The sequence below is a fragment of the Akebia trifoliata genome, chromosome 1, assembly GCF_017979445.1.
Source record: "Akebia trifoliata isolate Shusen 1 chromosome 1, ASM1797944v1, whole genome shotgun sequence".
NCBI classification, from domain to species: domain Eukaryota; kingdom Viridiplantae; phylum Streptophyta; class Magnoliopsida; order Ranunculales; family Lardizabalaceae; genus Akebia; species Akebia trifoliata.
The window spans coordinates 33,880,379-33,893,854 of NC_141375.1; the positions used below are offsets into that span (position 1 = coordinate 33,880,379).

Consider the following 13,476-nt stretch of genomic DNA (forward strand, 5'->3'; position numbering starts at 1 on the left):
AATATAAATATTTATGATTGAACATATTTAAATTCACCTTATAATGTAAAAAATTATAATTATTTACATATAAATGAATATCTCTTCGGCTTTAAAGTCAATGATCTGGTTGGGTGGGAAATTGGACCAACCCGAATCCTATAGTTATCTTCCTAAAACGTGACCATAAATTGACCCGCTATTTAGTCGGATTATATATATAGGTGACTGGGTTGACCCAAACCATATCCATCTTTCTCTCTCTCTCTCTCTCTCTTTTATAACACGTGCCAAACAGATAACAGTGTAACTGCTCCATGTGTACCGGACATATGTTCTATTTAAGCTGGACAAAACATATCAAATAGGAAAAAAAAGGTCCCACCTGAAGCACAGGTCACCCGGTTGTCTCCGTCTCTTAGCCGGGCCACATTGTCTTAACCTAATTAACACGTTAGAGTATGAGCCTCCAAAGATAGTCACGTGGGTCGACGCACTCCGTACATTTAGTGGACATAAATGTTGTTTACGGGTTGGCACATAAGGGGAAGGTTGGCCCAACACGGGCGGAGCCAGGATTTTCTAGTAGTAGGGGCAAACTATGGTTAGTTCTATAGTTGAAGAATTGGAAGATAACGATTTTTGAGAGATATTCAAAGGTTTTTAGTTAGAAGAAGAAAAAAAGGATATTTAAGTCATTTCCAATTAATATATGAGAATGCCTGATCAAAGAGACAATGTCACCAACAAAAAGTTGAAAGGGGAGGAGGGGAAATTAAAGGGAAGTGAGGGTGTGCAGGCAAATGGGACATATAATTAGTTGAAAATGTAGGGGTCTCCCAAAGTTCTATGGGGGCAATTGCTCTCACTTGCTGCTTACTAATTCCGCCTTTGACCAGACATGTGCATTTAACAACACATGACTAGCACGTGCAATAAAAATTGGTCCTGTACGTGTAAGAGAAGAGAAGACACTTGATAGTCTTTGTCATGAAATTTTTGGAGACAAAGATAGACCTCTCATACAAGATTAGTTCCTCTGCAAATCGGTACGAAATAAACCACTTCATGATACAACTCGTACTAGATTCATCAAACACATTTGCAAATCCAAACCATTTCACTTGAATTTTGTCTTCATGTTTGAGAAATCCAATAGTGAAGATAGAAAACATGTTTTTAATTTGAGAAATATATGTAAGGAAACAAAACTAATTAATAAACCGAAGTGAGTTCTTGACTTGTCTCTAATCAATGGACATCTTAGCCCAATGGTCCTTGAGTTTTAAAACTATGGTTTTTTGGTTTTGGTGGTATGGGTCGTTGAGAGAAATTAAAATTAGGTTCTGGTCGGAATGGAAAAACATTTTTCGTCCTTGGATAGATATTGTTGTAGAAAGAAAATCAAAACCATGGCAAAAATATATAACCATACACCTAAAATTCATATATTTCAAGGAAAATCATTATTCCTACTAATTTTCATGCACAATCATATAAGCATCACTCAAGAAGAGAAGGTGACACATGCCAACTCTTCTGATTCGGATGAAATTTAGCATTATAATACCCATCAAGTACAAGTAATTGACAATATAACTTGAATGAATTGAAGTCGATGAAAAAGAAAATGTCAAAGTTTTACAAAAACAATGTAGTAGGAATTCTTATACAGGCTCAAGGCCTAAGGAGCCATTGTTTCCTGATTTGACGTAAATGATGAGATATTTTTCCGACCTAAATAATCCATTGGCAGACTAAGCTTCCAAAGGTCACAAAAGAGGACAAATAGTGTAAGAGTTGTGTTGGAGTGACTTTACAATTGAGATCGATTCACACTTTGCTGACATGGAGGTAGTGCACAAAACTATAGATGCTTTTCACTCATGTGTCGAAGAAAAGCATCTATGGTTAAGTACATACATCCACGTCAGTAAAGTGTGAATCGATGTGAAATTTATCACCCCAACATTAGTATGATAGTGTAAAGGCTTTTGCTAAAAATAGATGTTTGGGTAAATTAAAAAGAGGGAGAAGATATAAGGGGGTCTTGGATGGGGTGGAAATTAAAAATCAAGTCACCTTTTTTAAAATAAAATAAAATATTGGAATTGTTTGAGTAAGTTTATGCAAAAACGCACTAGGAGTATGTTTTGGTCTTGTCCACAAGAAGGGGTTGTGAAAATAAATACAGATGGTTCGATATTGGCTATGGGGGCGGGCTTTGGCTTCATTGGTAAAGATCATGAAGGAAAGATTATGGTTGCCGGTTCGACAACATTGAATGGCAATGATATTGTTGCCATTGAGTTAAATAAAGGAGACTCTTTTATTCACGAAACGGAAGGGTACACAAAAATCCAAATTTGCTCGGATTCAATGTACTCCATAAATTGTCTGAACAACGTGTTGATTCCCTCTTGAAAATATGAAGAGTTAACTATTTAAATCCAAATCTTGGCGACAATGTTTCAAGTTTATAGCTTTACTTTTCAATGGAGGGAAACAAATAGGGTGGTAGACTTTTTAGCACGACTTGGAGCATATGGCAATGACCTCAAGAGATTATGAACATTGTAATTGATGATCTATCTCGTAATTATGTTTCGTGCTTGATGTTTGAATAAAGGGAGGGGACCCATCTACCCTAGCTTATTGATTATAAAAAAAAAGATGATTATAGTTCAAATGAGTCTACGAAGATGATGGATTTTGAATATGAAAAATCCATGTTGAAAATGACTCACTTAGATGAAATTCGAAGATGACTAATTTTAGGAAGAATTTTTTTTTTGTTTTGAAAATCACTGATTTTAAGAAGAAACACAATAGTTTAATGGCTAGAATGTCACTTTGCACTAATATGCGTGGCAAAGACAATGGGGGTCGTTGAGTTTGAGGGGATGACATGGCAGCCATGTGTGGCTGTGGCTTCACATCGATGATCGTTCATATCTTTCCACGTCAATTTCTCATTCACTTATCTGTTTTAACAAAAGCCGGCCAATTGATTTGATTCTTATGCCTCTATGACCTAAATGAGATGATAATTGTTAAAACATAGAAGATGACTTTTCAATCATTCTAACTCATGAAACATGCTCAAATCCAACAGCTACTAGAAACCAACAAGCGGGCTATGGGAAGGTTGAGATCCGCCCCATTCATGGGTTATACCCGTTTTGAAGGCTCTCAATGGCCCGGGCTTGCACAAGGTGGGTTAGTCCAGACCCAATTTGTCTTGAGGCGTAGCCAAATTGGAAGCTGGGCTCATCGATGTCCAGTCCAATAACTTTATTGTATTATTTTATTTATAATATTGTTGTTATATACTTATATTTATAAAAACTTATGGCCCGTAAATAGGCAGATGAATCTTCGTTCTTCATTCAATTCTGTCTAACCACATCCTTCTTTATTTCAGCAAATAAACATGAGAAATACACAATATACCAATTCTATAAACTTGAATTTTTCCACAAAAAAAGAAAAAAAGAAAAAAAAAAAAAAACTTTAAAAGGAAGAAAATTGGAAATGAGAAAAGTATCTTGGGTATACTCAAGCAATTTGAGTTCCTTCGAATATAAAATAGATAAATACTATATGTCCTTGTCCGGAATCTGGCCTGTAGTCCTAAGGTTGTTGGCAGATTTGGGCCTCCATGTGGTCCTTCCTCTCATAATCTCAACCCCGCTTTCAAGACGTAGCAAATGATCACACTCCACTCCGTGGGAGTCCATGGAGCCATGGACAGCAGTCAGGGACTGCAGCACACAGTCTATTCCACACTCCTTCCTATACTCCAGAGTCATGCCTGAAAGTTCATGACTCTCCAAGATCGAGACAGGAGCAGTCTGCAACACAACATTATCTTTCTATCAATAATACACTTCAAAACTTAATCATAGAAAAGAAGTCTAGCATCTCCTTTGGGGAGGGGGGTACACACGCACGTGTGGGCCTACGTGTGTGTGTGTGTTAAGCAACACCTTGCAATTCTAGAACAAGGATTTGCTGTTTTAAAACTTATGTGCTTCGCTGATGAACCGATGACATGATGCTATGTGTATTAAATGAGCAAGAGTGATTGGTTTGTAGAGAGAAAATTTGGGGAGAAATTTTCAGAGCAGTTATATGCCTTAGTTTAGTACTTTTCAATACACATGGCGTGATGCCATTGGTTCATCAGCTTAGCACGTAAATTTCGAAATAGCAAATCTATGCAGCATTCCCTTGATAAGTGGCATGGGTGACAAGTGCTAATAATCTAGTAATTTGGGGTACATGAAGGAAAGTTCGTAATCCATTTGCAACATTTGCAAAGTTTATAATTATTTTCAAAAAAATATAATTTTTTTAATAAATTGGCAAATTAATCAGATTTAAATTACAGAAACAAATTAATCACGACTTTTTCAAAATATAGAATGATTTTTTTTTGGTCACTATGTAAACAGTTAATCAGTCTATTTCGTAGCTTATTTTTTACAGAGCTAATAAAATGCAAGTGGAGAAGTCCACACTTGACTGTAAGAGATAATAATAAATAAACTTGCTTGGCAAGAAGGTCTACCGTGAGTATCCAGCCAATGTATTTGACGTTGTTCACATGTTGATTGACATCCAAATCATTCCATTGTGGCTGCAGATATGTGATAGTGATTATTATTTGAAACACAAATAATAAATATGAAAAGAAAAAAAAATTGCATGAATCGAAGGACCATAAAGAGCCACGACCGAGGTCCTCATTTGGGTCATGTGGACTGCCATATTGGCTGAAATAACAGGACACGTTAATAATGGTGGCATTGAAATTGCAACCTCAGACTTACAGTTAAATCCCTTCGAATATAATCTGCAGTGCTGTCATCAAGCATTGGTAGTTTACTACTAAACTCACCAACAACAGGAGGACAATCCATTAAACAAGGCTCAATTTCCCTTCTAGCCTCCTCAGGGATTTTTGATAATCTTCTTGTCTTTGTATTCATCATCACGCACACACTGCATGAGCCCAAAATTGAATCCACCAAAAACATAGTAATTCCAATCAGCTACTAAGAAAATTGCCAATTGATTTCAAAACCAGAACAAATGACTTTCCATACAGAAATAATAATAATTATCATCATCATCATCATCTTTACTATCATAATGAGAGGAGTAGAAGTGGTTAGAGACCAAAATTTGGATCTCAAAAACGCCCCCACTTTTACATTTAACTAAATATAATCAGGGTCATTTTGGTCAAAAATCAATAAAATTGCACTCCCATGACCCCTATAATGAAGGTATTAGTTTTTCAAATAAAAAAATATATATTCTTTCTACTATGTAATATTCCAAAAACTCTTTAATGAATACATTAAATTGCAAATAAGCCCTTATGATACATGTGCAGTTGTGCAGGCTAACTACTACTATTACTACTACTAATAATAATAATCTTAGGGTCTGTACAATTGTACATGGAAATTGGGCAGGAAAATGGATTTTCTAAGAAAAATTGTGATTTTTTTGGTGTATGATTGCATGTTTTCCCTGGAAATTCTTCCAGCCCAAAGAATTTTTCTTTTCAAGGTGGGAAAATGTTTACCGAACCCCATCCCCCTAGAAAAATGATTTTTCCCAAATATTAACGTTATTCTTTCAGGATCCTTTGAAAATGTTTTTTTTTTCCAGCAATCATACAGACCCTAAGAGATCTCTTAATGAAAATTGTGAGTCATATGGCTCTGGCCAGTGAGTTCCAACCTGGTGGCTCGTGTGAGAGTTTCACCGGTCTTGCAGTCACGGACGAGCCAATCTCGGCGCAAACCATTCTTTCCATGTGCACTAAGCCAAGTGTCTACTTGAACAACATCACCCCTGCCATTGCCATCAACCTCTTGGAGTATATTTCACAGATAATAATGCAAAATATATGGATCCCAGAAAACTACAATATCATTAGCATGTCAAAAGCTGTATGCAGGTCAGGTTTCATTATTGTACCTTTGGGTGTGGGAGGTGGGGAGGGGCCTAAAGCCAAATAAAAGTATACAAATAAGGCAAACATTCAGATCCCAAAAATATTACAATAATATTAGCATGTCAAACAGTAAATAACAGTCACAGAAAAGCCAAAAATAAGAACATTAGTTAAAACCCTCTGTATATGATAAAAATAATCAACAACATTTTCAATACTCAAGTAATTCAAATATCTAGAATGCTAATATAAGAGTACCTTTTCATCATATTCCTAACTCCTGAAATAGGGATTGTTGATCACCCTGTTTATATCAGGGAGGTTTTGAGAAGGAAAAAAAAAACAATAGATCATAGTAGTAAATTTTCACCTTCTCACACCCAAAAATGAAAATGATCACTAAGTTGAATTAATGATTTGAAATAGTTAACCTCCATAAATTTATTGAAAATTATAATTTCACTAGTCATTATATGTTTTTTTGGATGGGTAAGCTAGACTTGAACCCATGACTTCAAAGTTGCTTTGCAATGTGTCAAACCAACTGAACTATGAATCTTAGCCCCATTTCACTGGTTGAACCATCTGGTCTAGTCTGGCTTTCAGAACATGGCCTCATGACAATTGTGTCAAGGTGAACCTTAAATGCAGAATTGTTCAATATCAAATTTAACAGATATAGTAGCATTTCATCTATCGAAAAAAAAACATAGTTTGGCCAAATAAAGTCGGATATGAAAGAGAAACACGAGCTAAACTTAGTCAAAGCAAAGTGATATTAAGCCAAAGCAAAGTGATATTAGGCCAAAAGGGGGATTACCAGTAAGGGTACCGATCCACAAGAACCTGCATGTTGATGATCACCCATATCAGGTTCCTTCTACTCATCTCAGGTGTCGAACCAAAACCATCACACGGCATCCCCACAGTATTAGAATGGTTAATAGAAGTTTCCTGCACAAGCACAAGGTTTTAAAACTCGTTTGAGAAAGATGACTCAGGCAAGTCATCTGGGCAAGCCAGCAAGTGATGCCGTACACTCCTGGTCGTGCTCGTGCCCATGACGTGCCCACCAAGGATACAGGCAATGGAGATGATTGCCTGATTTTTGAAAATCTCGGTCGAGTCTATGAAAATTGAGGAAATTTGATGTTTTTCACATAGAGTAATCAAGATTTAATAATTGAAATATGCAATCTATATAAAATAAATAATTATTATTTTTATATAAAAATTATTAAGAACTCTTTTAGTGAGATGGCTTTGGTGTTTGCCAAGACGAGACAAGAAAATGGATTTGAAAATCACGGTCAAGCATGTTTTTAAAATGTGGGTGCTTTATCAAAATGGGTGTTGCATTTCGCCTAAATTACTGGTCCAGACATTTTTAAAATATTTATCAAAGATTCGTGATAAACGTACGTAGCTGATGTGGTAAAGGCACAGAACCATAGATCTTTTTCTTCGGGATGGGATACAAAAGGAAAAAGGATCTACAGTTCTGTGCCCTTGCCACATCAGCCGCGTATAGACCGCATATGTATCAGCGCGTCGTTTTATCATTAGTCTTTATCAAAAGATGCATATATCCATTTGTACTTATTTTTACCAAAAAGTACCTGTCGTATGATCACTTAAGCAATTTTACTTTTATCTTTACCCTTTTTGTTAAAAATAACCATAGCACATACCCATTTTAATATAATAAATAAATAGCAAAAATGATATATACACATTTGATAAATATTTTTGAAATAGGAAATTCAAAATCCTGCATGCCTGCTCATGTACTTTCCCAATTTTATTAAGAGCCCGTTTGGATAGAAAGGAGAAAGTAACTTTTAATGTAGAAAGTAATTTCCTTCCACTTTTTTAAATAGTTAAGATTTTTTACTTTTGAAAGTAGTTTTATTAAATGAATACAAACAAGCTTTGTAACTTTTTAACTTTCAAAAGTAAAAAAAAAGTTAATTTTTTATACGTATCCAAACGGGCTCTAAATAAGAGTATTAGAAGGATAATGATAATGTGTCCCTGACCCGTAAATGATTCATCAATGCCTCTATGGTCACCATCCGATCAGCACCTATTTCATATGATCTAATCAAGAAATTCTGTCGGAGAACACGTCCATTATTAACAATTCTCCCTGGGCCAAATGGATCTACAAGCATGTCATGTTTACTTGGCCTTGAATCATGAACCATCCACTGCTTCTCCGCTGCCAAGAACATTGTACTGATGACAGTTAGAAGCACACTCCAATCTTGCAATTGGTTCATAAATGTTCTTTGAGACGGCGATGGTGTTGTCTCATCTTCTTTCTTCTTCACAATTTCGGTAGGTGTTGCAAAATTAACTTTAACCCCATTGATCTTCAGAGGGGTTTGAATGTTTACCTTAACCTTTAAACCTCGAGAAGAAGTAGGTTTCGAGGAAGTTATGCCACAAGCATCCAAATTGTCATATCCACCAGCAAACAATATAGATTTCTTTGTCGAAGATGGCAGAGAAGCGGGGAAGAATACTGAGGTTGCGGCGGTGGCAACCATTACGAGAAAAAAATCAGAATTGTCGAATCAGTCGAAGCGTGTCACATAGACCAAGACATTGTAGCAGATGAATCCTCACCAAAATGAGTAGGAATTTTTTAAGAGCTGCCACAGAACATGTTCAAAATCTTACGTTTCTAGTCCCAATTGCATTAAATAATAATAATAATAATAATAATAATAATAATAATAATAATAATAATAATGAATCCATTCCCATTCTTCTTAGAAGTTAATGGACTTTGAAATCTAGAGAAAACTTCATGGACGAGTTACATTTCATCATCGAAGCCTTTTCCCAAAGATTTGGGGTCAGCTAAATCTCATTCTCACTCTTCTTTTGTCATTGAAAGTGTGTTTATATCCACTTTTCTTTTTAATGACTGTTTATATCTGCCTTTACTATCTCAATCTACATTCTTTTCGACCTATATCTGACTTAGTTATATTGTCATACAACATTGAGCCATAGTTTTAAAACTCGACTTGAATTTCCATCTCAAAACTCATCAGTCGACTTGAACAAGCCAAATAAAAATATATTTCTTTGCTCTCTACAAAAAATATTTTCAAATTAATACAAATATTTCTTTGCTCTCTACAAAAAAACATTATGTATGATCGAGTAACTCGATCCAGTTTATGATCCTACTTAGTGCATTTTCGAGCTCACTTGACCTATATGACAAGTCAACTGTATGAGTTGGTAATATCAAGTATACGGAACAAATCGCCTCGAAACCCAATTAAGTCAAGTCTGCCCAATTTCAGCTGAGACTTAAAACTATAGCTTCAACTTGTATTAAGTGCCCAAACCTTGTAATTTTCTCCTATTGGAGCTACTCCTACATATTAGTAACCTACGTTTTGAATCTTCTCTACCATGATTTTGAAACCCAGTATCTATCTCGTTTCTTCCTCCCCAACAGAAGCCGAATTTCCTCGTTTGAGTCTTCTCATCTAAGATGAATCAAACATTAAAATTGGTTTATTTTACATTATATTTGAATAGTTATTATATTTTTTATGATAAGGTGGGTGGATAGGAGATGTTAAGTTACAAAATCTTATTTTTATACCCAAAAAAAAACCCAGTCGACTCGGTTAGCTGACTATATTGCTCTGTTGCCTCTGAGACCAAGATGACTGCCCACTGAGTCATCACAATCTCGGACGAGTTTTGAAAGCATGTTATATCCACAATCCAACATCATCGGAAACCAGATAAAAGCATAAATCTAAAATTTAAAAAAAAAAAAAAAAAAAAACTTCTACTAGTCCTAGAGATACAGAAAGCTAGATCAGAGACAAATGAGAGAAAAAATGAGAATCCCCATACCACGATCACAGAGAATATGAGCTCCGAAGAACAAAAATCTCGTTTAGTTTGAAGAAATTCGTCTTGATTTCTACGTTTTCATTTCTTTAAGCTTTCACTCTGTCGACATTTTCGATTTTCTTTTTCTTCTTTTAGGTTTTCGATCAATGTGTTTAGAGAAAGAGAGAGAGAGTCTGTGGTGCTGTTGGAAGGAACGACTGCAAATGCCCTCTTTATAGACAAGCCAATGATCTCCCGCGCTTTTTCCGTTCGAGGTATAATTTGTCCGAATGTTAGAAGTTTCGAAATTACTTAAACACCCTCCATTGTGTCTTTGAATTACATACACATACGCATTTAATTTTTTAAATGTTGAGCAACCACCATGGTTAAGCGGATCCAAAGCAATTCAATTTTTTGAAAAGGTTTCCTAATAGTAATTTTCTAGAAAAAAATTGTTCCCTCTTCCTAACAAATGTTGACGTCCAAACACATTGCATGACATATAAAGTTCTCTAAAGATCCGTATGATTGAAATGAAAACGTTAAGGGAAAATGGGTTCCTCACAGAAAATAGTAGAACATGAATACATGAGGAGATGGAAAAAATCATATTTCGAAGGAGTTGAGTCAGAAAATACTTTTCCATTGAAGAAAGGGAAATCCCTTGAGTGATAAAATGACGGACTATCACGTACGTGATTTGTTCGTGATTGACATGGCAAGTGCATAGAATTATAGATCTTTTTCTTCGGGATACACAACAAAAAAGATCTATGATTCTATGCACTTTTCTTGTCAACCATGTATAAACCCCATATGTGTCAACGCGTCATTTTATCATTAGTCGATGCACAATCATGCATTTAAAAATAGCATTTTTCAAAAAATCAGTTTTTGGAAAAATCATTTTTTTAATGGATTTTCTATTTGCAATTTAATAATCCTAAGTATATTAGGAAAGTACAGCCCAAGTTAACAACGTGAAACACTCTTTAATGATAATTAATTTCTTTAAAAGGTATGTTTGTTCAGAATAACCAGGAAAAATACTGCTTCTTAAATATGGACAGTTTGATTAGTTGGATCTTTCCCTTTATACGAATGGGTTGTAGGGTCCACTGAGTGTAATGGACTTGAAGTTCATATTAACTTTTATTGTTGGGTTTGGTGTGAGAGTTAATTGGATTACTTCCAATTCATAAAACCATACAATCTACCATGTGATTACCAATAGTGGATCTAAAATTTTTAAATAACTTATGGAAAATGCTGAAATGACAAAAAGTATTTACTGTGATTCTCACAAATTGGACGTGGGATGTGCACATAACCATAGATGTGTTTCCTCGCAATACGAGTAAAAACCATCTATGGTTATGTATGCATGTCCACGTCAGACTTGTGAGAAGTGTCACCCCAGTACAACTCATAACTTATTTAACAACATTTATCATCACCAGGACTATGATCAGAGGAGTACAAATTTGTTAATCTTATTTATAGCTGATTAGATGTTAAAAATCAAGAAGAGATCGACGTGTAAGATCACCGGTGTTGATTGCTGCATGTAAGGATGTGTAGCCTTCTACAATGGCAGTGTACAATTTATTTAGCATAGATGGTTAAATGTAGGGTTGTCATATTCATGGTGCCTAGTCTTAAGTCAAATATTCTAAGTCGGCAATATGGATCGTATTTCATAATTTGACATTTGTACATGTTTTTGTGTTTTTTTTTTTTTTCTACTTCAATCCATGTCATTTGGAATTTCTCTAGTCATTTTATAGCAAGCAAAAAATGATCTCAAAATATTTTTTTATATCATAAATTAAAGGAAAATGCTGAAATGACACAGAGTATTTACTACAATTCTCACAAGTCTAACGTGGGATGTGCACATAACCATAGATGTGTTTCCTCGCGATACGAGTAAAAAATCATCCATGGTTATGTATGCATGTCCACGTTAGAATTGTGAGAATCAAAGTAAATCCTGTGTCACCCCAGCATGACTCTAAATTAAAATATCCATGAATGAGAGGGGATGTTACCTTATGACCAATGTTGGATAACTGAAGTAAAATTATGCTTCTCAATTGTGATTGATGTACATCAATCAATCTAAATCTATGTTTGCTAACTCGTTTGAAGTCTAAATGAAGGTGGACCACCTTTAACATTTAGACATCAGAAGCTTTACTTCCGTTTGTTTCGTTTTAGATTTCAAACTTCAAAATTGAAATTCACAAGTTTTGAACCAGTGATAAGGGGGGACATTGGATGAAACTCTGAAGTCTAAGTTCTAGTTTCCGAACTTCAGATGTTTTTAGACTTCAGAAGTGCTACCAAACATAGTTTACAGAAAAATTCCTAGAGGGAATAATAAAATTTGTGAATATGGGAAATTAAGCCATTATGAAACTTTTAGTCCATGTAAGACAAAAAAAAAATTTCTACAATTTTTTTTACCATACATATATATAGGAGGATACTAATGTTCAAAACCTCATGGGGACATTAGTATTATTCAACACTTCTTTTTCAATAATATCCCTCATCGTTTTATTTTTTAGTAAACAAGACAAGAACATATTAGTTTTTTACACAAAAAATATATTTATTGTGTCATTAATAAATGCATTTATTATGTTGACATTAATTGTTAAATAACTTACTACAAAAAAGATATTTAATTTAAAATACTTAATGCTCATAGTATTTATTATGTAAACAAACATTTATTATGTAAAAGAGCGATATATCTTTGCCTTTTTACTAAAAGACAAAATAAGAAAATATATTATTGGAAAATGCTAACGTCCAAGACTGCATGGGACATTAGTATTGTCCAACATTTTTTTTTTTTTTCTAATAATACCCCATATTCATTTTGTCTTTTAGTGAAAAAAATAGGGATATGTTGGTCTTTTTCATAATAAATATTTGTTTGCATTAATTACCAAATCATTTATTACAACAAGACATTTAATTTTAAAAATTAAATGCCCTTATTATTTATTATATGAGAGACAAATATTAATGATGTAAATAAGCATTTATTATGTAAAAAAGACTAATATGCCATTACCTTTTTCACTAAAAAAATGGGCAAGGACATTACTGAAAAAAAAAATTGTTGGAGAATGATAAAGTCCTCATCCGATTTTTGACGTTAGCATTCCCCTATATATATGATGAGCGTTTGACAAACAATCTTAAGGAGACAACGTTGGGAAACAAAATTTGTCTTATAAGACTTAAAATTTTTGGATGGGGTTGATTTTTTTGTGAGGACGATTTCTATGGTGAAGAGGCCTTTCTCATAAATAATCAGTCAAATATGAAACTTCTAACCCCATCAAAAGTGGTTTACAAAATTGAATGATTGTGGATCATTTATTTTTATCATTAATTTGTAAACCACTTTTGATGGTGATCGTCATCAGAAAAAATTAGTCCAATCCAAAACTTTTACGTCATTTATCCAATGTTGTCCTCCTAAGATTGTTTGCCGAATACTATAGAAATAAATAAATTAGGATTTATACATATACAAATGACACATAACTCAAGGATACTTATTTCAATGATAAATATCAATTGTCGAATGTTATATTTACACGGTTGGAATCATGTGTTTTTCATTAGTC

At 34.3% G+C, this 13,476-nt stretch overlaps 1 protein-coding gene across 1 annotated transcript; it reads right to left on the bottom strand.

Annotated features, from left to right (window-relative positions):
- Positions 1 to 3,358: 3,358 nt before the first annotated feature.
- On the bottom strand, positions 3,359 to 10,043 carry LOC147411985 (palmitoyl-acyl carrier protein thioesterase, chloroplastic-like). The gene is made up of 7 exons (XM_086454777.1): positions 9,845 to 10,043; positions 7,993 to 8,610; positions 6,774 to 6,907; positions 5,737 to 5,850; positions 4,815 to 4,986; positions 4,553 to 4,621; positions 3,359 to 3,833 (listed from the first exon to the last, which is right to left on the bottom strand). The coding sequence occupies exons 2-7, from the start codon at positions 8,503 to 8,505 to the stop codon at positions 3,579 to 3,581; spliced, it is 1,257 nt and encodes a 418-aa protein (XP_086310903.1). The 5' UTR covers positions 8,506 to 8,610; positions 9,845 to 10,043; the 3' UTR covers positions 3,359 to 3,578.
- Positions 10,044 to 13,476: the final 3,433 nt, after the last annotated feature.

Excerpts from the sequence above, each read along its gene's own strand:
- LOC147411985 (XM_086454777.1), bottom strand. The coding sequence starts at position 8,505 with ATGGTTGCCACCGCCGCAACCTCAGTATTCTTCCCCGCTTCTCTGCCA. Across the intron at positions 5,851-6,773 it reads GTGGATCGGTACCCTTACTG|GGGTGATGTTGTTCAAGTAG; the intron begins GTAATCCCCCTT and ends TGGCAATGGCAG. Across the intron at positions 4,622-4,814 it reads ATATTCGAAGGGATTTAACT|CCACAATGGAATGATTTGGA; the intron begins GTAAGTCTGAGG and ends ACATATCTGCAG.